The following is a 25,967-nucleotide window of genomic DNA, read 5'->3' as shown; positions in this document are numbered from 1 at the left end:
TGTGGTTTCTATAGTTTGAAATAATATAATGTAGAACCCTCAAGTTGAATATTAAATATGTAAAGAAACATTATCATTCAACAGAAACGAAGTCTTCAGGAAGAAGGCATTGCTTTGAAGAACCCCGCAGTGCCATTCTTAGATGTTACTGTTTACACAGACAACATTGCACACAAAATTTGTGATTTACTAGCCTATTCCCTGAAACATGGGGCTGCAGTGGAATTTAAATTCTCTAATCTATAGAACTGAGAATTATTTAGATTTTTTAAAAAAGCATCAAGCATCCATTATTTCGTAATAAAAATAAGTTGAAGTTATTAAAACGGGAAGACTCTGTAAGCAAGCATCCATCTTCGGAATGTGGTATTTCTCTTTTTCCTCCCATAATTAAAAAGAAAATTAGCTGTAAGTTGGCTAACACTAAGAGTTTCAGAATGATGAATAAAAATTACTCTTCTGCTACTTAATTTATGCCTGAGACTGCATCTGTGCATAAAAGGACCCATCTGATTTGGTATTCAAATACTGGCTTGATTTGCATGGTATTGTTGACACTGAGGTTTCTGGTCCTAACTGTATGGATCTAAGATGGTGCGAATCTTCCTTCCACACATCTTTGCTGTACTATATGACATGTCCTTCACTACTCTTCCTACTCATGGGTAGGTCGGTATTTGTGGAGTGGGAGAACAGAACACAGGTCCACATCATCGGAATTAGTTAGAAAAAGCTTAGAAAAAACACTTGGAGAATACCCTGGGATTATGAGGTTACATCCAGGAGGAAGCGGGCAGGGGTAGGTACAGGGTGTAGGAGGGGGCAGGGCTGTGGGGGCGGTGCACACCCAAGTAAGCAATGGACTGAAGCCAGGAGTATGTGGAGCTTCTCATTCTAGTTAGGAACCCAACTGCTTCTCAATTTAGCACTGCTACCTGGAGATGTTAATTTGATGTGCACCACTGTGACTCTTCTTCCTACAGGGGGAAGAATTAGTTCACTTGGAGGGAAAATGCTGCCCAGAATGCATCTCCAGGAGGGGTTATTGTGTTTATGAACAGAAGGCAGAAATTGTGAGTATCGGGTTAATAATAAAAGACTATTAAAATTAATACATCAAAATTAACTCAATGAGGGGATCTTTAGTACCTCCTAGTTTTTCTTAGATCCATTCATTTGTTCGGCAAACTATTATTATATATGCCCCATGGATGTGCTAGGCACTGGGGATAGGAGGACTGGAAGCAGCAGGTTTGTTCTAGAGTGAGAAAACAGACAGACAGGCAGACAGGCAGATAGATGGATGGACAGACAGACAGATGGACACACACACACACACACATACACACACACCATACATCCCCAAGTGATATATAAAAATAAAAGAAATTGCAGGATTTTGATGGATTGGCTGTGGGGTGAAACTCTGCCTTGTCAAGTTTTAGTTCTCTGTGTGTCAAAGAAAGAAATTACCTTGATCCCTTTAAATTTGTCTTACAGTTGCACATGTATGCACAAGCATTTGGGGACCAGAAGCCTTGGGTGTCATTCCTCAGATGACATGCACCTTGGGTTTTGTTTATGAGATACAGTTTCTCACTGGTCTGGCATTTACCATATAGGCTAAGCTGGCTGCCCAATGAACTCTGCTCATGTCTGTCTACAAAGTGCTAAGACTGCAAGCATGTGCTGCCCCCAGCTTCTTCATGTGGGTGCTGGGGATCAAACCCAAGGCCTTGTGCTTATGTGGGAAATGCTTTGCCCTCTGAATTATCTCTCCAGCCCTGCCCTAGTTTGAAAACCTGTATTTTTTTTTTAAATGTGAATTTGGGGATGTTGACAGATTTACTGTGTTTTTAAACATATACCCATTGATCAGACACACAGTGGTTTCACTGACCAATCCAAATAGACTTGTAAGAACTGGCAGTCAGTCCTATGACTGGTAAACTGACCGGTCTCCATTTTCTGTCACCCTGCCAATGCTTCTGTACATTCTAAGAGATAACAGTGTAAGGTCAACAAGGCAGGCTGTAAGTCCAACTCGTTCCTATGCCACATACTGTGACCTTCAGCAAGGTCCCTTATCCTCCTTACATAGTGCAGTGAAAATGACACTTTCTTCCTGGTCTGTTCAGATGATAGGTGCAAAGCACTGACAACAGCCGGCTGCATATCTTTAGTTAGAAACATTGATGATTTTAGAATGTTGTCATCACTTGTCTCCTGGGGATATTTTAGTCATCCTTTTTATTTTAACAATTTAGGAAATTAATGTCTCCCTATAAATGTTGAATTTGTATTCTTTTCACAGTATCAGTCCATCCACCTCATTTTTGGAAGTAATTTAAACTGAACGGAACTAAAGAAAACCAAGTGTTAGAAATAAGAATGAAATAAGAAATAAGGGCTACCTGGTACCACAATAATTCAAGGGTTCCACTTACAAGTTTATAGTCCTTGACCTTGAATTCCTGTATACAGAGGGGAATTGAACCCATGTGCCAAGCACAAAGCACAAATAAGAACTACCAAAATGTTTCTGCAGTCTTCATCCCTGGTCAGGATGCTTTCCTAGACAGACTTTATTTCTATTCATATGAAGTGGATAAAGTTATATGATGCTTGGTGGAAATGGGTGACTCCTAATGGAAAAATAAACAAATCATCCTAATGATATTTCTAATGGTATCATAAATACATTTCTCTTTCTTCCTAGATGCCTTCAAATGCAAGTGAAATTAAGCATATTCCAGTAAGTATGGGTCTTAATTTGTGCATGAATCTTTACAGAATTGTTTTAAGTAATGATTTGCATGAGTTTACCATGGGGGACTTGGTGCCTTAGCATTTTTCATAGCTGTGTTTGATGGCAGTATGGTTGGAAACTAATGGTGTTAATGAAAGTTTAGTCTTCAATGCACTGCACTTGGCTCTTTCCTTTTGCTTGTTTGCTATAATGGATAATTGCATTTCACTAATCATGGACACCATTGTATCCTTTCTCTTCCTCCTGGTGATTTTCCCCACCCTTGACAAGTCAGATTGTTCTCTGAGGGAACTCTGTGAATGGTATCATGTTGAAGGAAGAGCTTCTTGGGGTGGTGAAGGGCTCATTCCCCAAGCAACCCAGCCTCCCTTCTCTAGTTGTTAGCTCTGCAGTGCTGTGTCTTCTCTTAAAGGCAAAGTGCGTGTTTATTTGTGTCAGCAAGCTTCCCATGTTAAGTGTTAGGGAATAAGTGTCTAGGAACCCAAGCCGAATAGCATCTTTTCCTTCTCATGACTGTGTCCCTCAGTTCTCTGACATTTTCCCATTCACTTTGAAAAATACTGTCAAGTTGACTGTTAGCAATATTTTACATTAGTTAGCTCAGCAAGCATTTTATCAAGACTTTCATTTTAAAATCTACTCTCCTATTTTCACATTTTTCCTCTCTGATCAATGCAGTACAGCCTGTGAAGGGGCCTTTGTCTTATTCCGATTTCCAGGGTCAGTGGATTGTCAAGGAAATTGCTTCTAGAGTCAGTATAGATTCTCTGTCAAACTATTCATGCATATTACCATAATTTGCTTGGCCAGAAGGTATATTTTAAGGAGAGAAATCTCTTGGCTCATTGGTAACCCACAAAAATGGACCTCCGGAAGCTTTAATTTTGAGAATACAATAAATTCCTTGTTATTCTGACTGTAGAATCCATAAGGAAATGCAGGGTTTGAACCAAGTTTCTCTGTCTTACAGAGATTGTGTTTAATGGACCTGCTAACCACTAGGTATGTGAAGTAATGACAATGCCCCCTGATGGGTTTTGTTTTGGCTTCGGGGGCTGAAATGTGTTGAGAAACACATTTTATATTCTTCTTATGTATTCTGGTTGCCCAAAGGTACCTCACAGTTTATCTCTTGAGTGTGCTTAAAATCATTCCATTGGTGCTGCACATTAAAAGAAACCAATTAAAAACAAAGGAGAAACCCTGTGTTTTTAAAGTCCTTGTTGTCTGATGGCGGAGTTGGGAGTGCAGGTTGTTGGTGGCATGAACCTACTGGCCCTTGTGGAAGCTTGCCATTCTGCCCCAGTAGTTTCCTTTTGAGTCTCTGCACCCTGTGACTGTCTCCTGTTTCCCACAGGAGGGAGAAAAGTGGGAAGAAGGCCCTTGCAAGGTCTGTGAGTGCCAGCAGGGTCAGGTCACTTGCTATGAGCCATCTTGCCTGCCATGTCCAATGGCCACCCTAGCCCTGGTGGTGAAGGGACAGTGCTGTCCGGAGTGCACACCAGGTAGGTCCATATCCCATTTGTTCCTACTGAGATGATTTTCCTGTCAAGAAAAGTCAGATATATTCTCTCTCTTTCTTCACCTTTTTGTTTTTAGTTGCTCAGTTTTGGGAGTTTGTTATTCTCTTAACTTTTTAAACAAATTATTCTTATTATTAATCTTTACCGAATTTGTCCAATTGCATCTGTATAACTCTGGGCAAGTCATTGGTGTTGTTCTTTTGATACAGCTAATGCCTATAAAACACAAACACAAGACTCATCACCTATGTGGAGTTTATTGAGAGAGGGGAGAGAAAGGGGGGTAACTGGTGGCCAACCTAAAGCAGGAGAGAGAGAGGGAAAGAGAGAAAGCGCAGAGAGAAAAGAGCAAGAGAGAGGGGGTCAGAGAGAGAGAAAGAGAGAAAGGCGTGCTTGGTGTGCTTGCTTTAAAAGGGGGTGTGTGTGCATGCATAACTGAGTCCTCTGGCAGCCAGGTAAAGCCTGACATGGCCATGAGTGTCCAGCCCATTGGGGGCTGGGTCAGCAGGCTACTGGTTCCTAACAATGGGCCTCCCAAAGTCTTAGTTTTCTTAATTCTAAATTGTGCCATATTTATCTTTTAAAATGTGTATTAGTCAAATACTACCATCTTTAAGGACATGACAAGGTCTATCTGACATCTACTGTTGAAAATATAAGAATAATTTTACAAAACTTGCCAGAGATATTTTCTTTATTTTTTTAAGGTGAACTTTGAAACAGATGGCTCCTTTTGTAGTTCTCAAATGAGGTTTTAAAGTTTCAAGACTCATTAATTTCTTCCAAAAGAAAATTTTATCTACTTGTCTTGCATCCGTGCTTTCAAATCACCTGGGGTTGAATTAGTTCCAGTTAGTCGTCGTTGGCAAGCACGGTGACTGCTCCAGTTCAACACTGAGTCTCCTCCAGCACAGCCCTTCTCAGAGACAAGTGGCTTTTCTGTCCATTTGTATTTCCTAATTAATTGTTTCCATCTGCAAGCTGCAGTTTCCGACACTGGCATCTGCCCTTGCCAGCACCTTGTTTTGGCTAATCAGAGTTTCGAGGAAGTCTGTATCCAGGGAAAAGCTGTGGAACTTTATATTTAATTATGGTACCTTTGCCAGAGTGGCTCTCTGGGCTTTGCAAAACAAATGTTTAGCATGCCAGGTATGATAACACTAACAGAATTGGGCCCTTGAGAACTTTAAAGCCCTAAAACAGGCCTGTGGTGATGGTTACCCCTGGGATGTGTGGCAATCCTGACTAGTGTGAACAAGATTCAAGATTTTGAAGAAAAAGAAGAAAATATGGTATTTGCTAAAGACATTAGCTGTTTCTAGGCCTTGCAGGGTTTATGTCTGAAGCCTTAGTGTGTGCCAGTCTTCAGAAAAAAACTCTCTGATACCATGGCTGACTGATTCTGCTCAAGTCTCATAACTAGGAATTAGTTCTGCCTTTTTTTCTAGAATCAGTGCAGCAGGTGGGATGTTAAGGATTCTGTTCCTTCAACATATTTGGTTGGAGACTGGGGATGATGATGGTGTTTCAGACAGGGTGGTTCATGGAATCTCGAAACAATGTGTATTGTTTCTTCATGGGGTCATTTAACACCTGGACTTTATTGTTCTCTGTCCTTCCTATTCCATATAATGTAAGTGTCCTCTGGGCTCTTCAGGGATGGGACTGTGGTCCTTACTGAGTTCTCTTCTTTGTTCTTGGTTTTAGTTCATTGCCACCCAGACTGCTTGACCTGCTCTCACTCTCCGGACCACTGTGACCTCTGTCGGGATTCCACAAAGCTTCTGCAGAATGGACGATGTGTGCACAGCTGTGGGCTGGGCTTTTACCAAGCAGGCGGTCTCTGTTTAGGTATGGCAACCCAGAGGTGAGGTTGTAAAGGGCTATAAAGAGATTGTCAATGGGATTTATTCTCCAGATGAGCCACAGTATTGTTACAGAAGAGACTATGATGCAGGGAAAGATACATCTAAAAGATCTTTACCTTTCTTCTGACATTTTATAGATACTCCAATACTTCCTGGAAGGTGGGTGATATGGGGGTCAGATTGCTAATAGTCAAGCTGATTTCCTTCATTTTTAAGACTTAAAAGATAGTAGCATCTGGATGCTTGCAGTCATTTCTAAAATGCTCAGTTAATACAGAGTAGAAGTCTTAGAATTGATGGGGATCTTCAAGGCCATTTACTAGAACTTTTGAATCCTGCACTCAAGGAACCAGTGGGCTAGACAGAATTTGTTGTCTTGTTCCATGAGCCACAGGTAACTGCTAATGGAACTTATCTATATAAATTATTGGAGGGTTCAAACTGTGTTCAGTTGCATCTCAGAAGTCTTGTGCATCTGAGGAGATCTTAGCTGGAAGGCTCAGCTTGGTTGAGGTCAAATACTATTGTAACTTTTATCTTTGTGAATATTTAACTTCCTGGTCCCCTCTGAAGGTTGGGGCAAGGATTAAGCATGGGAACATTGTTAAATGTGTTGTAGAGTGTCTAGGATACAGATGCATCTTGTCAAGGTGCATCTTGGCTACTTTCATCATTATTACTTTATTATCCTTTCTTGATTTATAGTCTTCATTCTTTTTGAAGGTTGTTTAGGGGCATTTCTGGAAAACAAGCTGGGTAAGAAAGGTATAAAGATATTAAGGATTAATTGATAGGTAGAAAAGACCAAGGCTTTTGAACCAGCCTGCCTGGTTTCAAATGCCATTATCTGGTGGCTTTGGCCTGGTTATTTAATCTCTGGAGCCGGTCTCTCATATGTAAAATCAGGATTAATCATACCTACTCCATAGGGTTTTTGTGCAGATCAAAGCATCATTATCTGTAGTGCCACTGAACGGTGCCTGGCCTGAGCTAGTCAGTCTACAGATGAAATTTGTTTCTGACCCTCGAGTGTCAGGACTGGGGTCTGTGAGAGTCACTCTGGGGTGGTGTATCCCAGCTAACCTGAGGTCTCTTGCCTTTTTCTTCTCCACCTTGTGTGGGGTCAGCCTGCCAGCCCCAGTGCTCCACGTGCACCAGTGGACTAGAGTGCTCATCTTGCCTGCCTCCTCTGCTGATACAGCAAGGACAGTGTGTGTCCACCTGTGGGGATGGCTTCTACCAAGATCGACACTCCTGTGCAGGTAAATACTGGCTGGGCTTCAGTTGGATATGCTACAGAGCGAGTTGCCACGACTTCTCCCTGTCATAAATGGGGGACTACCAGGAGCTGTGATCAAGTTACTCAAATAGGAGGTGTGCTTTGGTTCGGCTATGGTTTGTCCCCTGACGTAATTGGTATTTCCTATTGATGTAATAAAACACCATGACCAAAAACAACTTGGGGAGAGAAGGGTTCACTTCGTCTTACACTTGGTCCTCATGGTCCATTCAAGGTAGGAACCTGGAGGCAGGAACTGAAATCAAAGCTATGGAGTTGTGCTGCTTCAAAGCTTGCTCTTTATAGTTAGCTCTGCCTGCTTTCCTATACAACCCAGGACCACCTGTTCAGAGATGGCCCCACCCACAGTGTTCTGGGCCCTCCTACATCAATCATTTAATCCAGAAAATCTCCCAGTCTTGTAGAGATATTCTTTTCAACTGAGGCACTCTCTTCCTAAATGACTTTAGATTGTGACAAATGACAAAATCTGACCAGGACATTCTTTCAAGGGTTCACATGATGGAAATTTGTTTCTCTATGTAGTAATTTCTGTGTAGTAGACTTGAGAGCTGGTGCCAAGGGGAAGATATTTTAATTAGCTGGAAACATCACATGAATGTATTATTGTCATATCTTTGGAGTTGTAGGTTTTGTGGGGCTAGAATAGTAGGAGAGCAGGCTTTTCAAAGTGAGGCCACTTGTTTGCTTAGTCTCTGTGTGTGGCTGATGACTTTAAGATGTAGTTCAAATTTTTAATGTTGTAATCTCTTCCAGAGGGAAGAGTAGTCACATTATAATTTAATTTGTTTATGCTTAACAAATTTTGGAATAGTGATTGAAGTCGTAAATGTGAGTTAAAATGTGTCAAAGTTTTGATGTTAATTTTGGGTTATTGAATCATTTATTTTTCAGACAAGATCTCACTATTTAGCCCCAGCTGGCCTTGTAATTCAGTCTGCCTGCCTCAGCCTCCTGATTGCCGAGAATATAGATGTGTCACCCTACTTATTTCTAAAACTCTTTTAAATGCACAAATTAGGGAAGAGGGTACTTTTAAAGAAATACAAAGGTGAGAGTTCGTCTTTGGAAGGAAATACATCTATGTGCTTTCACCGCAAAGCTGGGTGTCTGGTATCAGGTTACTATGAAAGGTGGGGATGGAGAAAGGAGGCTGTGGCTGCTACCCTTTGCAGCTCCAAGGAGAAGAATGAACGTGTGATGAACATTGGAAAGTGGTCCAGTCTGTGACACAGCTGGAATCATCTGTCTGGTCTCCATGCACTTGGGTAGCATGGAGAAGGGTTAGAAGAATAAACGTGTGTCATTCATCAGCTCTGTGGGCTGAAGTAGCCCCCATGCCTTGTACAGGTGGTATATAGAACTGGCTGTTGGCTGCCTCTGTCCTAAGTCGTGGTAAGAGTCCAAGCCTATGGAACTAAGCAAATGATTCAAATGAAAGTATTTATACCCGGGGTGATATGAGAGCAGAAGGCCCATTTAGTTACCAAGCAATCTAGTTATGGAGTATGGAGTATAAGGTGGCTTCAGTCTGGCCTAGGGGCTCTATTTGTGGTCCAAGTCGCATGCCTTCCCCAGCTTTGTCTCCCCAGCATGAAGGGCTGTGTCTCCCCAGCATGAAGGGCTGCCAAATTTGTTGAGCAAATGTCGAATAAAATGTTACCCTGGAAAGTTCTTGAAGGACCAGTATTTTCATAAATGCTTCAGCCATAAAAGAGAGGGAAATAATACCAAACAGAAACCAAAAATAAAAATCCTCTAGTGTTTAAAGCTAATCATGTTCTGTTTACCTGGTACCTTAGAACAGGCTCAAAGTGGGCAGGTGAAAACACCCTTACACTTATCTAATGACTGGGCAATTTAGGGAAATAGCTGAAATCTCAGTTTGATGGACTTATTAAATATATTCCTTTTCTTTCTTCTGTTAACATCAAAGAGGCCTCCTGCTAGCACGCCTGCGACACATTTCCCCTAGAAGAAGGTGAATTTCTCCAAGGCTGTGTCACCTCACTTTCTAACACACACACACACACACACACACACTCTCTCACACACACATACACATACATACATACAAACAGACAAACACACATTCACACGCACATACATACAAACATACCAGACACACATACTTATACACAGACAAACACACACCCCCACTTACATATTTTTTCTCCTTCTTCTCTTTGGTCATTTCCCTCTGTCTCTGTTAGTTGGTGGTACTCATACTGGTTTAGGGCATTTTGAAGCAGGTAATGTTTCATCTGATTACTGGTTTACATAGCCGCCTGCTTCACATTCCATCTACAAACCCTCTTGCAAACGCCTGTGGTAGAAAGTTGCTGGGAAAATTTGTTCATGCTCCCTCCAGGGAATTAAACCAATTTGCTTTAGTTCAGGCTGGTTGCATTTTTATGCATAAAATAAGAAGGAGAAAAAAAAAAGCGATCTTAAAAACGAAAGCTAGATTTGCGACCAGTTTTCATGCACTATCTTGGCATTGAGACTATGTAACTAACTGCTCTCCACAAATAGTTTTCTTAGTATTGGACCTCTCTCCCTCTCTCTCTCTCTGTCTCTCCCTCACTCTCTCTCTCTGCTGAAATATTTATTCTTGTACCATTCCTGTTGACTTTTCACCATTGACCTTGGTTCATGCTCTTCCAATAAGTGGTAAACTTTCAAAAGGAAGCCTGCCGTTTTATAGTGGCAGGGGTTCCTGAATTGATTTCTCTTGGCAGAGTCATTTATGCTATGACTGGGATAGCTCTCCACTTTATTGACCCCTGAAAACCAAAAGAAAGCAAGCATTCTGCCAAGGAAACTAATTAACAGAAATCTCCTGATTAATATTCATGCTTGCTATGCTAGACATAGGCAGAGTAAAAAATGTGGGGCAAAGCCAAGTAGCACATAAACATGGCTCTTCAAAGGAGAGACCGTGAGCAGGTAAATGAGACAGTGAAAGAAGACCCCGAGTCCTGCCAGGTAATCTCCTCCATAAGTTTTTAAATCATTTTTCCTTCCATAGGTTTTTAATCATTATTTTTCCTTCCTTGGGAGGTCAGAGTCATGTAGGTACACACTGTGCCTTAGAAACATGAACATTTATCAGTATTGTTATATTTCTAGTTTGATTACACTAAATAATGCTATAATTATGGTTGGCAGTATTGGCAGTCTCCATTTCATTTCCCTGCTTTCTGCAGTTTTGGAGTTTGATGATTGGCATTGACGGACATGCCATATACCAAGGCTCCGCACTACCCAGTTTGTATAGTAACCTAAAAAATTGAAAACTGGTAATGTGTTGCTTGTCTCTTTTATCCACCAGATTAGGGCCATGGGGGCATCACCTGTCAGTGCCGATCCTTGCGTTTAGTAACAGTGCTTAGGTTTCTACCTTAACCTTATGCATTCTTTGCCACCAGCTACATCTGCTTCAGCAGTTTGTCCCACCCATACTGATTCTATATACCTCAGGTCGTAGGACTGGATTTTTGCTATGCATCTGTTCTAACCAATTTCCAGGCATCAAAAGCCTGTTAGTTGCTTGCAGCCAGGTGTCAGACCTTATCCATGTGTGGGTGTGGGTGCTTTCCTTCCACTGAATGCCTTGCCACTCCATGACTATCGGCATCATGGTTTTACACACACACATACGCACACGCACACACACACACACATACATGAAGCCAAAAAATGCCCTAAGAAATAAAGGTAAAGAGGTCAGCATCACCAACATTTTCTATTGTTCTGACAAAACACAGTGACCAAGGCATTTATAAAATGTTTAATTAGACTTGTAGTTTCAGTGGGTCAGAGTTCATAATGTGGAGTGAAGGCATGGTGGCAGGTGCCTGGAGCAGTAGCTGAAAGCTCACATTTCCATTCCCAAGCAGGAGCCTGGGAATGCTCACTGGGAATGGCTTTTGAAACCTCAAAGCCAGCCCCTGCTGACACACCTCCTCCAAGGTCACATCTCCTAATCCTTCCCAAACAGTTTCACCAACTGAGGACCCAGCATCGAAACCTGATCCTTTGGGCCCAGTTCTCACTCCCAGTACCATGATGACTACTTGTGATTAAGTTCAAGCAAGTGAGGCTTTGAGGAGAAAAGTAGGATTTGCCCACTTTCTAAAATGTGCTAATCAGTGTTTCTCTTGTTTGGGTTTGGAGCTGAGGGTATTGCAGGGAGGTCTGAGGCTGAAGTCAGGGGCAGTGCTACCTTTGCTTTGCAGGTATGGAGCTGGCAGATGTGAGGCACAATGGTTACAAGCTTTGGGTCTGGAGCCAAAGACCTGCATTCTCATTTTGGCTCTGTCGCATACATGTGTTTAAACTCCATGCCTCGGCAGACTGTGGGTAACAGAGAAGCTGTTAAAATTAAAACTGAGTGAGTTCACATGCCTTGGTTAGGAAATGGAGCCATGAGCCTTGTAAGTTCTTCCTGATGCTCAGAGAGGCTTTGGTTTCTGCTTCCTGTTGGCTTTCTCCCCTGTCTGTTATCATTCTTGATGGGGGATGTCCTTCTGCATATATGTTTCTCTTATAGTTGATGAATAAAACAGTTTGTCCAATAGAGGCAGGAAGATAGGCAGGACTAGGAGATGAGAAGAATTCTGGGAGAGGAGGTGGGGAGAAGCCTCCAGAGGAGATTCTCCATTAAGCCAAGACCATGTGGAAATACAAATTAATAAAAGTGGGTTGATATTTAAGACAGAGCTAGCCAGTAAGAAACCCTAGCCATCAGCCAACAGTTTAATAATGAATATAGTGTCTATGTGTTTATTTGGGGCTGAAGGATGGCAAGACCTGGTGGGAAAGGGAAAGAAACTCCAGCAGCACACTCTACTCACCCTTTTTAAACCACTGCTCTAGATTCCTAGAACCTGAGGTAAATAACCCAGGCGTTGTCTGTAGTGAGCTGGTAATCAGAGGGGACCAGATGTTACTTATAAGGGTACCCAAACCAAAATCACAGCAATTGGGAACTGAAACACCAAGCGTCCGCAAAAAGTGTATTCTATTTGAATTTTTTACGGTCTTACACACAGAATCCCAAGGAATCAAGCAACTGGACATTTTATAGGATCGTAACCAAAGAGATTATTTTAACCTCCATTTACCACTTACTGCTATATGGCTGTGGGCAAGTCATTTAACCTTCAGAGGCTCATTCTCCTCAATTCTATAATGAGAATGGCATCATGTACTTCAAACAATTATGATGAGGACTTGAGAACTTTGGAAAGTATCAATCTGTTCCGCCTGCACATAGTACATGGATTGTAAAAGGCAGCTAGAGACATTATTGAAATCACTTTTGTTTTTTTAACCTGGGGAGATGAACACCAAAGGACTTGTATGAAGAAACAAATATATTTTTTTGACATTTATGTCTGGTTAAAAACAAAATACACTCATATCTCATAGATAAGTAGATACATTGCAGAGTGCTCACTCTATTTCTCACAAGTTAAAATCTCTCCTCAGTTACTTGAGGTATTTGAATTAAGTGATGAGATAATGCATTATTTGGATTTCAGTCACAGTTAATATATCTTTAGAGAAAATGCTTGTGGCAAGGAGGTCCCGCTTTGACATATATAAGGGGTTGGCCTTGCTGGGTTTTAAATGTATGGCGTGTGCAGAGAAGCTCATAAAGTTGGTTACTTGTTGCAGGTGTGGTTGACTAGTACACCCAGTCCTTGCAGGAGTGGGGCTGACTCTGGGGGGGCATGTTGACAAGGACTTTAAGGGTCATGGCTTACACTGGTGACTATGACTAATGCTAGTCTCATGGTGTCCTGAGTAGAATTCTCCACAGAGAGCGTGTGAACTCTCCACAAGACAGGTGCCCACCTCAGCAATTCCTGACTAGGAATGGCGGCTGTCAAGTTAGTGTCTCCCCACAGCTTGTGCAATATGTGTGCCCCAGAATCAGAGCCCCGTCCAGTAATACCACTGAGGCACATGGAGGTTCTGGAGGCTGGTGTGGTCCTCCCCTCCCATCTCCACTCATTTTATTGAGCTTTGCGAATCTTCTGCTTTGTTCTTATCTCTATCCTCATTCTATAGCAGCTGCTGTGTCTGAAAGGAGACTTTCTGCTTTGAGTGCCATTCCTGACCCTCCCTTCTGATCCTGCAACAAATGCCTATCTAGGTTCTTCTGTGTGTCAGGGTTTTTACCAGACACCAGGGGAACTGTAAACTGGACAGACAACTTTCCTGCAGTAAAGGACTTTCATTCTCAATGGGAGAAGACAGTCCCCTATGCAGATAAGCAGGGCCACTTCGGTTGTTGTCTTTATAATTATCCGTCTGTGAATGTATGTCCACCAGGGTTTTGAGGCCAGTTTTTAAAACATGTGACATATACGGATTTGTTACTGAAGTAGGGTTGCCTCTCATGTTTGTGAATTTCACGTAGTATATTATACATGCAAGGCATTCTGGGATACCTTTTGATGGAAGAGAAATGTGACGTGCCATTGCATGGGGGAAAGCAAAGCACAGGAATGTTCAGACATGCCTCAACAGTGGCCTGCAGGTGACCCGCTTTCCTTTTAGCTTCTGATATTTACTCCTTGTCAGCAATTCTTGGCTAGGTGTAGCCTCAGGAAAATTATACAATCTCTATTTTCCTCCCTTCCCTCTTTCTTTTTATGTCTCTTGCCTCTAAGGTAGCAGGGTGCTTACTGTCTCAGGCAATTGGTAGAGTGCAGGGAGTGTTTTAAGACTCATCAAAGGGAAGCAGGCCACAGCATTGCCCTTCTAGACTGCATCTCTTGGGTAAACTAGGTGAAGGGCAGCAGGCAGAAGTGGTTTCCCAGGCCTCTCTTTCTTGGATATACCTGTAATGGAGAAGCACAGAAAGGGGAAGTTGCCTGGAGATGCAGTGCCTGGGACCACTGCTGTGGCAGAGATTGTGTGGCATCTGTCTGCAGTTCTTAGAGCGACAATGGGTGAACAAAAGTTTCCCAGGTGCGAGGAAGCCCACTACAGATGAAAGAGAGTTTGTCTTGCAGACACATCTCATTCTCTCTTACACATACGCACCCCCAAATATTTCAGTGATGGGTTACAAACTAGTGACATCCACTGGCTTCCTGCCCAGTTCTTGTCCTCCTCAGTTATTTTAGCTCAACTGTGTAGCACCCACTCTTTCTCTCTTTCGCACTTTCCACTCCGACACTGTCCCTGCTCTGCCTTCCCTGTCGCTCCCCTTTGAGATCTGAGCATCTGTACTCATACCACCAGGAAGTCTGAAATCATGCCCAGTCAAAGGCTTGGCTTTGAGCTGTCTTCTGACTTCTATGAACACACTGTAATATGTACACAGAGCTCTTCCCTGACTTCCAAAGGCACGCTGTAGCGTGTGCTTCCATCGATTACTGTTATTACAGTTAGTTCTGATTATAGAGTGGCATTATCAAGGGCAGCTGGATGTTTGTCCTTACTTTCTGATTTATCAACCAATGAAAAGCCAGCCTGCTTGTCTCTTTTCTTGTTACCTGCTGAAGCCTCTATCAACAGGAAATCCTTTCTTGGGTTCAGACTTTGTCTACAGAGACACTGCTGGAAATTCAAATGTGTTACCCCACACCAGTAAATTGTTCAGCCATATTCCAAGCATGGTTGAAAGATTAACTAGCTATTTACCTATTATGTGCCTCGGGGAAGCAGATTATAGCCTCTCTCTTTTAGTAATTTTTCCCCCTTAAGTACCAATAACTCCATGTTTATACCACAGAAATAATTTGATAAAGGCAATAAAATGTAAGGTAAAATAAAAAGGCAACAAAAACCCTTAGCTCAAACTCCCTCAAGTTACTTCTGTTAGTATTTTGGTGTCTGCCTTCCTAATTTATGAATTCATTTCTGTGTATTTTTGTCTATACATGTACACACTCATTTTTCCAAAGTAAAATGACTTGCTACATGCTGCTATATTACCTCTTTTCCCCATGTTGTTTCTTATCTGCCTCAACTCATGGTTTTAAAACTATTGTGCGATTTTCTTTCTCTAAATATACAGTCATTCATTTAGCCAACATTTTACTATTTGATATTTGTTCTTAATTAACCATTATCATAAACAACTATGACATGAACATTTTCAGTAGAAGCTGTGGCAAATAATTTTAATTAAATTCGTAAACAGGTGGTTACTGGTTCTGAATATGCATGTGCACGGTTAGGCTTTTGGTGCACATTGATTTGACTCTCTTTTAAAGGTTGTGTTAATGTTCACTCTTGCAGAAATGCATGGGTGTGCCTCTTTGCCGTGCCTGTGTTCACATGGGCATCCCACAAATCTTCTATCTCATACAAAGTGGAAACTTGTTGAGATTTTTTTTCCTTACTTATTTCTGGGTCATAAGAAGCAAGCTGAGCGAGTCAGGCTTGTATTTCATGGTTCATTTCTACACTGGGCTCTTCTTGTTTCTGTCTCATTCTGTCCATCACTCAGTCTGTTCCCTTTGTTGTTGCACCTTATCTGCCTCTCTCCTTCCCATCTCACTTAAGTAACTGTGATGTTTTTTTCTGTGTGTTTATATGTATGTTCATGTATGTTCAGTTGTACGTGCATCTGTGTAAGCATGCGTGTGAAGACCAGTAGACAACCTTTGTTATTATCCTCAGGAACACTGTCCATGTCCTTTGAGACAGGTCTCACATTGGCCCAGAGCTCATCAAATAGGCTGGACTGTCTGAGGGATCCTGCTGTCTTTGCCTCTAGCTTGGGGAGCACAAGTCTAAGGCACACATGTGTTGCTATGTGTAAGTCCATTCTGCCTGGTTATTGCTTATCTGTTTTGTTTGCATATCTTTGGCTTGTTTGATTATTTGTGAGGTTGTAGAGCATTTCATCATTTTTTTTTAAATGAACTGTACCACATACATGGGCATTTTCAGAACACATGGATATTGAACTTTTTTATTTGGGGGTCTGGAGTCGTCTTTGGTTGGCAGATGGAAGCAGGTGGAAGCCCAGCCTGCTAAGGAGCTAAACATTGCAGTAGAAGGATCAGATATGGTGATTTCTCAGATGTCCCCTTTAAAGTGTGTGTGAAGTTGAGCTTCTAGGCGATGAGCCTTGTGGGGCTGTGGACTGAAGGGCTGATAGCAGGGTGGAGAGGACCTTCTGGACACCTAAGCCTCACCAGGCTATTTCTGGTGGCTTCCCAAAGGGCTTGTAAGTAAAGTGGGTGGTTCATGAAGCCACTGACATGTACCAAAAGGCTTATTTCTTTCTTGCCTTCAATCTGAGCCTGCCTTTCCAGGAGTCTTCTCCATGTTCAGTATGCTTTATTTTTCTCCCTTCAAATTGCTTTGCTTTTGCCAAGAGTGGAGACATGATCTGCCAGGTTTCCCCAAAGCCACTTTTGGGATCAAATTCAATAGTTTGTTCCTTCGAACTTGTCATCTCATTGCATCCCTAAGAATCAGACACAGCAAACATTGTTCTCATCCTGTGGGATAGGAAACCAAGGAACCATGAACTTGACTTTAAGGTAGAAACATATTTTCATCTAACAAGATCTTCGTACAAGGCTGGGATGTAGCTCAGTTGAAAAGGTGTGTTCCTGGCATGAATGAGACCATGAGTATCTAAGCTCTGCAAGACCTAATTGTGGTAGTGCTTGGCTTCTGTAAGCCAAGAACTGGGAGACGAATCAAGAGTCAGATGTTCAAGGTCAGCCTCAGCTACATAGGATGTTTATATCCACTCTGAGCTAAATATGTCTCAAAGGAAGAAATTGGAAGAAAGTAAGGAGAAAGAGGGAAAATCACTGGGGTGTGGAGAAGTGGTGGCTTAGTAGGTAGGATGCTTGTGCTTATTGTATAAACATGAGAACTGAATTTTAAATCCCTAGCATCCATGTATAAAGCCGGGATGGTTGTGCATGGACCTATAAGCCCAGAGCTACTGAGAAAATGGGAGGATTTCTGGGGCTTCCTGCCCATTAACCTACCTCCAAGTTCAGTGAGAGACCGGTATTAAACTGATAAGGTAGAGTGATAGAATAGGATATGCAATGTCCTCCTCTGGTCTCCACGAGTACATACAGGGATGTACACACACACATGTGTGTACATATATATACAACACACACACACAAGAACTGAACTTCTGTGAACTTCTAATCCTCAGTAAGTGCTTCCTAGTCTTTGTGAGATGGAGTGAAAGGTAACCTTGTCACAAAATGGATAAAAGACAGTACAGAAGAACTTAGTTGGTGACACACCTGCTGTGGCTGAGGCTGCTGCTGTGTCATTGTAGGTCAGAGTATTATGGTGGCTTGGATTAGAACCTGGCTTCACTGGTGACCTAAGATGGTTCCCCATGCTGGTATTCTGATCTGAAGAGGGGATGGAAAGGCCAGCCAAGGCTGCTTCTCTTCCCTGGAGGGATACTGTGATTCCTAAGCTGGAGCCTATAAGCAACTGACCTCCTGACCACACTCAGCAAAGGGTTTCTAGAAATAAAAAGCTGTGTGCAGTGAGATCTTTCAACTCTCAAGGGTCACTGCATGTTATTCTCCAAGAAGCATAGGTTTCAAAAGTTACCTCAAGATCTTCTACTTCTGTATTATCAAGTGCAAAGAGGCTTTTGTTGTCCCCCTCCCCACTCAGAGTAGGGTTTCAGTATAAAGCTGGCAAAAGAAAGGGCATCCATTCTTTTACTTTTGAAATGAAATGTTTGATGAGTCAACACATGTCTAGCTATGCCTTAGAAAAGTCAGGGCTCTCCCCGATACATTATGCACTGCTCATGAGAGGAGAAGGCAGCTCAGCCTCGTTAACACTTTCAAGTATTTATTACTGCAATATTCACAGCATGCAGTGCAAACCCTCCGCAGCCTGAGATGTGTCACTAAGCAACATCATGGTGAAAAGTCAGCAAGTGAGTGACTTTTTACTTTTCCTAATGACACCTTTGCAGCAAGAGCCACATGTACACTAAGTGCAAGAAGGGGTAGCTGGCAGCCACATGTGTTCTGTGTTGGAAATTAGACATCAGATGTAAATCAGGGCAGGTATGTGTCATCCTGAGTTGACAGCTCAGAGCAGCCTGTACTGTGGTGTGCCTGCATCCAAACTGCTGCTTGTCTGGTATGGAGAAAGAGAAGGGCCAGCAGGGACCACTATTGCATTTGGAGGTAGATACCAGTGATTAATATTAGTAATCAGAAACACATTTGGGTTTTACCATTTTAAAAGTAAATTTTATACCCTCAAAGTTAGCATATCTTAAAAATATTACCTCGTAGGTAGCTCTTTCTATGCAGAGGGTGGCTAATGGCATAAATGTCCTGAAATGAATAAACATCTGCGTATATTCATTTAGCACCCATTAATGAGTACTAGACATCAGTGTGAACACTAGGGGCTTAAATGACTAAAACTCAGTCTCCATTGTGTTAAGTGACTGCTCCTTGAGGGAAAAAAGACCAATAATGGAGTTGTTAGGACAAGCTACTGCCAAGAACTCTGACGGTAAAATTCATCACTCCATTGCCCTGCTGTCTTAGGTTTCTATGGCAGTGAGAAAACACCAGGACCAAAGGCCACCTGGGGAGGAAAGAACTTACTTGGCTTTTATTTTCAGAGTCACAGTGCACTGAGGGAAGTCAGGGCAGGAACTCAAGGCAGGAACCTGGAGGCAGGACTGAAGCAGAGGACATGGAGGGTGCTGTTCTCTGGTGCTCCTCATGGCTGGATGCTCCTCTTCCAGCTCCATTAAAGTGGGTCCCACCACCCCCACCACTGTTGCTCGATTGCAGTCTTCCTGGCAGTTAACACAATTCGTAATTATCTCTAAATCCACCAGAGAGAAAAATTGTCTGAATTGAAGACTTTCTTGTGCAATTTAGAGCCAAGAGATGGGGATTGGATTCTGAAATTTGCAATGTAGGTGTCTTTTCTTCTGCTCCCAAACAAATACTTAATTAAATTGGTAAGGTATGATTACCCAATCACTTGTAGGCAGCAAATGCAGTCATTTTCTCCGCCAATTGTGTTGATCAGAATTGATTCACCTGGAAGATAGATTGGATTCCATTGTGAAGCAAATGTTTTAAAAATAAGACGTGTTAACCAAATAACAGTAGGGTCACAAAACAGGCATCCAGCCAATCCCAGGATGTTCCATTGTTAAGGATAAGTCTCTCTTTGTAGGAGCGGTAAGGTAGAGAAGGGGTACAAATAATTATAAAAGAGCAAATGCTGGAAGAGAAAGAAAAATGAATGTCTAGGAGCAGCCTGTACTTAGACATGGGAAGAAAGAAAAAGTGAAAGCCTTGGGAGTCCTGGGGTGGTGTTGTGGGAAGAAGAGGAAAGACATTGAGGGAAGATGGAGGAGTGGCGAGTAATATGTTGGGGAGTGATGGGAGGAAGGAAGGAGGAAAAGAAGGAGAGAGATCAAATAGCACTAGATCTCTGTGTCCTGCCCAATGACATCCCTCCTCAGCTCTTCCTTAAGAAGCTAGGGAAGGTGGGCGGAGCTTGCTGGGCCTGTGCACACTGTAGTTCCATTAAGGATAGCAGGACAAGGGGATGAAGGCCTTGGCATTTCATTAGACAGCCCATCTTTGAACATAAAATTATGATTTCCTTCCCTGTGACTCCCATTACCCTAAAGCCATCAATTCTCTGTTCCAGATCCCTTAGCAATAACTAACTGAAGTTGTATTCATACTCAGAGATAGTTCTCTCTCTCTCTCTCTCTCTCTCTCTCTCTCTCTCTCTCTCTCTCTCTCTGGGCATGGTGTGCATTTCTCCTGGGGTCAGTTCTGTGTAAAGCATTAAGGAGACAAGGAGCCAATCTGTATCTTCCTGTAAATTCTAAAGCTTTGAATGTGAAAGGTGGATAGTCTCTTCTATGATAGGCAGTTCACTGATGTTGTTGTTTGTCTGCAGTCTGTCACGAGTCCTGTGCAGTTTGCTGGGGTCCCACAGAGAAGCACTGTGTTGCCTGCAGAGACCCACTTCAAGTGCTGAGAGATGGCAGCTGTGAGAGTACCTGTGGCAATGGCTTCTACAACAAGCAGGGGACCTGTATAGGTAAGTGCCAGGCTGGGATGCCACAACAGTGTTTCCTTTATCTTTCAACATTCCCTATATTCAGACCATAGCATTGATATCAAGTGCATCTTTTGTTCAATGAATACATGCATAACTGAGGACATTCACTTTCCATTCTTGTTTGTATGGTTTTGTAACAAGCGGGGCATCCTTTAACTACCCTGGTGGCTTCTAAGACTTGAGGTATTCATTCTCTCCTGGCCCAAGCAAATTAAGATTCACAGCTGTGTGGAGAGAGGGATGGAGTCCCCATTGTGACATTTCCTTAAATCCCAAACATCATCCATACTAGACCACCTCCCTAATGTAAGTGGAGCAGAGACCCATGCATGCCAGCCTGGGCAGACCCACATTTGTTTTGGTGTCATTGTTTTCAAGTTGAATTGATCACCGTCCAGTATTTTTCACAGTCGTGCCATTATGGTAGCCGCCCTAATACATCCCCTGTGTGCCAGTCATGGATGCCAACCACCAAGAGGTGTGGGAGTGCAGCCAAAGCACAGATTCAGGCATAACCCACACATCAGCTCGCCAGTTTCCTACTTGTAAAATGGAGATGAACCTAACGCCCATGGTAGACAGAATAGCAGCACCAAAGCTGTCATGGCTGAAGGCCAAGAACCTGAACAAATCATTGAGTGGGTAGCTGGGCTTTTTCAGGGATGGATAAGTGACACAACTGGAGATGGGGACAATGTCCTGGAGCATCATGTGTTATCTGTGTGATCATGAGGCAGCAAAGCAGAGTTGGAAAACTTGCAAGGACAGATGCAGAGGTCGGGGTGATGGGATAGAACAGGAAAGATCGCCTAGCATGAGCATGCCAAACACGGAAAAAGTCACAGGAGTGAATTCTTGGGGGGGGGGGTAGGTCTAAGAAATGCAGTCGAGTTAACACTTTGAATTTTAGAACTTCTGACCTCCAACACTGTAAGATAGTAGATTTGTGTTGTTTCAAACCAGGGTTCATGGTACTTCATCATGGCAGACACTGAGTCACACCTAACTAGGAAGGTCCAGAATAACAGCCGTCATGTTCAATGACTTCACTTGGTAGATGCCACTCCTCACAGTTCAGACAAAGAAGCAAAGACAGTAGGAAACCAACATGCCTTGGCTGACATAGCTAATGAGATTCGGGTGCAGCTCTCCGGGCTCTGGGCTGTGCTTGGTCCAGAACCCACTCTGCTGTTCACTGTAATATGATACTACCTCATCCACCTCTGCCTACTTCTGCCTCTCCTCCTCTCTTGACCCTCCTTTGTTTCTCTCTCCCTTCTTTCTGTCTTCAGATGAACTGGCCGATTATGGGGACACCTCTCAAACACATGGGTAGCAGTGTCCTGACAGTGGGTGAAAGGCTTGGGCTGAGTTGAATGGTTGATGTACCTACTGAAGACTGTGCCGGCTACACCGGGGTGCTGCCACCACTGAAAGTGTGCCACCCCTAATTGTTCTGAGTTGTTGCTCTTCAGTTCACTAGGAAAAAGAGCAATGGCATGCTTTGGGGGTCTGGTAACTCCATTTGCATAGGGAAAAGAGAGAGCCCTGGCAGCTGCTTGCTTAAGGTTTTGGGGAGTCCCTAGCTCTCCTGGGATGCAGGCTTTCATCTGGTGTGGCCCCACGTAAGGACACAGAGAGAGGCCAGGCTGCCATTGTTCTCAGTATGTTATTCTTTCTGCCATTATCACTTTCCTGTGTGTATCCTCCAAAGGTGGACAGATGTCGAACTCATGCTAATCCTAAAGCCTAAAAGCATTTACACTGTAAGTCTCCAGGGAGGCTGCTTACGCTGTGGCAGAGGAGCAGTGCTGCTGCTCTGCTCATGTCTTCTGCGGGTGACATGCATTTAAAAGGAGGAGAGGGTGCAAACCTTGGGGGGTGAGGAGAAGGCATTCATTTTGGCTCAGGAGTTCACTGTAGGAGGCCTGTATTCACTGTAGATTGGAAGGATTAAACTAAGATGCTCGCTTGGTGGCTGGTGCTGCACAGGATTGGTATGATAAGGACTCCTGCAGATTCACAAGACAGCCAGAATTCACTGCATGTCAGCCAGTGACATTTTAGGACTCTGTCGCCAAAACCCAAAAGTTAAATTAAGTTAGACTAAAATTAAAACAAATCAAAACACCTAAGCACTTGGGGTAAGGGGATATTGCATCTGCATGAATTTTGAATTCTGAAGAATGTCTGAAGTCTTCTAGGCACAAAGATAACAGACTGTGGCTGACTGTGAGTCCAGTAAAGATCAGTCTTTTGTGCCTCACCACATGCTTTGCAGTAGATGAGGTTATTGACACTGACCTTGGGGCCCTTGAGGACAGAAAACCGCAGCTTACACTTTCACAGCAGCCTTAGAGCCTTGAAGTTTATGTATGTCACCTGACTCTAGGAATGGCCCCATTTTCCAAAAAACCAAGAACCAAACGATTGATTGGTATCTGAATGTTGATTAAGATTTCAGATGCTGATGGGGGGGTGACTTATTTCCATTTCAGATTAGTGATAGTCAAGATAAAGACTGCTGGTGTTGGTTTAATTATTGATAACTCGCTGGCCTGTGTCTGTAATATCACAAAGTCAGGTGCTGTGGATCACCCAGCATAACCTATCAACGGTGGCATGTTCCATGTGAAGGAACATGTTGCCATGCCCATCTGTGGCCTGTGTCTTGAACTTTGCAAATAGTAAATATAAAGACTGAGGTACTTCCAGGGGAAACCTCATCACTCTTTCAAATATTTAGACTCTCATGAAGAGCTAGGTAACATAGTTAATGTCATAGGTCAAGTTTGTAGGTTTCTGATGGCCAACCCCATCTCCCCCTTCTCTCTGCTTCTCTCTCTCCTGTCCTTGTCCCCACTTTTTTCTTTCCTCACCCAGGTAACTACTTGAATTCCTAACATTTAAACTGATGTGTGTGAGTTTTGCCTGCCTGTATGTATGTGCATCCCCTGTGTACCTTGAGCTCATGAAGGTTAGAAAAGGGCACTGGGGGCCTGAACTGCAGTCATGGCTGGGAACCCAACCCAGGCTCTCTGGAAGAGTAGCAAATGCTCTCAACCACTGACCCCTCTCTCAGCCCCCTAGAGCTTTTTAAAGTTGCTTTTGTTCCTAAGGGCTTTTCTAAACGGTGTTTCATTTTGAGTGCATGCATATTTAACTGTGTCACACGACAGCGTGTTCAGGGCTTTCGCCATTCCCGATTTTCTAACTCAGCACTCTTTTTAGGGCCTAGCAGCCCTCTACTTCTCATGGTCGCAGGGCACTCCCAGGGACCCTCCATCACTTACTCTTGCGGTCTCCCACTGTTCTCCTCCACTCTTCCCACACTCCTGATGTCACCAGAGAACATCGGTCAACACCCATAGTCCTGCCCCTTGATGAGCTTACCTGGAATGTTCCCAGGACAGCATTGCTGGTTTATTGATGCTGCCTGGGCTTTATTTGATAAACTAGTGTTGGGCCACTCTCCTGAATAGCTGTGCAATCTCCGAGGTTAGAGGTTCTGTCTACACCGCATGGTGCCCATCACTGGGGACCACCAAGCTCCGAAGTTTTCCTGATTACTGGAAATAAAGGGACATTGACTTTCCTCTGTGCAAGTCTGCTTTTTAATTTTTTTCCCCATTTTCCTATGGCTTTTTCTGCTTTCTATGTACTTCCTTATTATTTATAGATGATAATTTTTCACTGTTCTGTTTTGTCTCTTTCTCCCTCCCCCCCATGAGTGTGTGTGTTAGGTGTTGAAGCTAGGGCCTTGAGCATTCTAGGCAAACATTACCACTCTCTACTTCTTAGCCATCTCCTTTTAATGCACCTATTTCCTGTACTCATTGCTTTTATCTTTGAATGTGATGTCCTTTTTTGAGCAAATTTTTTTCCATATTTTCTATTGATTTAATTTCTCTTTGACAATTTCATACACATATGTAATACATTGTAACAGAAACATTTCATTCATTGTTGTCACTATTCTCTGCTTTAAATCTTTGCTGCTGGATTTTTAAGAAAATCTGCCACTAGTATTCAGATGTTAGCTGTCCTGCGTTTTCTCCCATTTATTTAGCAGTGTGAATTTAAGTTGCTGACCCCTTTCCAGGCCAGGCTATGCACTTGCGCTTTTGAATGAGCACCTCTCTTTGCATCTAGATATTCTTTTACCAACCATTCAACTTCTCTTGGAAGAACTCTCCGTGTCTACACTTGGATTCTCTGCCCTTATTCATTATTGCTCTCCTGTCCCTTCTATTCACAGCCCATTTGTCATCATAGCCCCTGGAGCCCACTGCACTGTGGGGCACAGGTCATCTAGAGCCCGATTTCCAAGTGTAGGGGAATCTTTTAAGACCTTGTTTGTCCTTTATGTTAACAACAGTCCCTTGAGCTTCCTTGCTCTTAGTTTCTCAGCCACCATGTCTCTTTTATGTCTTCTACCATGGGACCATTTCTTTTTGGTCACTTCCATTATATATATATATATATATATATTTTTTTGCCTTCTTGCTAATTACATGTCCACAGATCCTTCTTTTAGTTCTGTGTTACCCTGCATGCTATTCTTAAATAAATTAACTCATGTCTGTTTTCAGAAACTAGTTTTATACAGTGAGCAATGGATTTTGAATAACAGAACTACAAACCAGGCTGGACCACATTCATCCCAAACGGGGCTCATAACTCTTGCCACTGCATTACCCTCCTTGCCTTCTTTGGCAGCTGAGGGGCTTCCCTTGTCCCCCAAGACAGGCTCTTGGAACTCTTCTGTGAAAATTTATGTTTCACTCCTCTCAAATCTGTCCCCTAATCATCTTGCTCCAAGGGCATGGCCATGATCTTTCAAGTGGGTCCCGATTCTTTTCACCTCTTCAAGCTTGTTTTTCAAACTGTAGCCAGGGGGAATTTTCTTGTTGCTAAGTGTGGCCATCTTTCCACTGTGCTTAAAACTGTAGGACCTTTTCAGTGCCTGTCACAAGGTGAGGCTAAAGAGTAACTCTCGATTAGCCATGCCTTCCAGAAGATAAGAACCTAAGCATCAGTGTGGCTACAGCCTCCCTCTATCTAGGCCTGCCCACTGATGCTTCCTGAACAGCAAGTAACACAATTTCTTGAGCAGTGACTGCTGTTTCAGCCTAGTGGGTGCTCCTGTCAGTCCTATCTGGTCTAACTACATTTCTAAGATGACGTTAATTGACAGGTGACTTCTTAAGGTCCTTTCTGGACCTCTCCTCCCTCCTATCCCACACACTTTTTTGAATGATATGTTTGATATTTGTATTTACTTTCCTATGATATTTTAATATGCCATTTGAACTAGAGCTCAAGTTAATTTAACTTTTGTGTCTCTGCCACCTAGTATGGGCCTGTGGGGGGGTGTTTTAAGGGTAGATGAGTATGTATGTGCATGTGTA

At 42.9% G+C, this 25,967-nt stretch overlaps 1 protein-coding gene across 1 annotated transcript in view; it reads left to right on the top strand.

The window, feature by feature from the left end:
- Fras1 (Fraser extracellular matrix complex subunit 1) overlaps positions 1–25,967 on the top strand; it is a 245,647-nt gene that overhangs the window by 31,568 nt on the left and 188,112 nt on the right. The window contains exons 9-14 of the mRNA XM_051198572.1: positions 984–1,073; positions 2,720–2,755; positions 4,128–4,275; positions 6,001–6,144; positions 7,289–7,423; positions 20,392–20,535. Coding sequence (XP_051054529.1) covers positions 984–1,073; positions 2,720–2,755; positions 4,128–4,275; positions 6,001–6,144; positions 7,289–7,423; positions 20,392–20,535 — 697 coding nt within the window. The remainder of the gene's footprint in view (positions 1–983; positions 1,074–2,719; positions 2,756–4,127; positions 4,276–6,000; positions 6,145–7,288; positions 7,424–20,391; positions 20,536–25,967) is intronic.

Source organism: Phodopus roborovskii, unplaced genomic scaffold (genome assembly GCF_943737965.1).
Source record: "Phodopus roborovskii unplaced genomic scaffold, PHOROB, whole genome shotgun sequence".
Taxonomy (NCBI): Eukaryota; Metazoa; Chordata; class Mammalia; order Rodentia; family Cricetidae; genus Phodopus; species Phodopus roborovskii.
The sequence above is the reverse complement of the archived record's forward strand: the minus strand, read 5'-3'. Positions and strand labels throughout refer to the sequence as shown.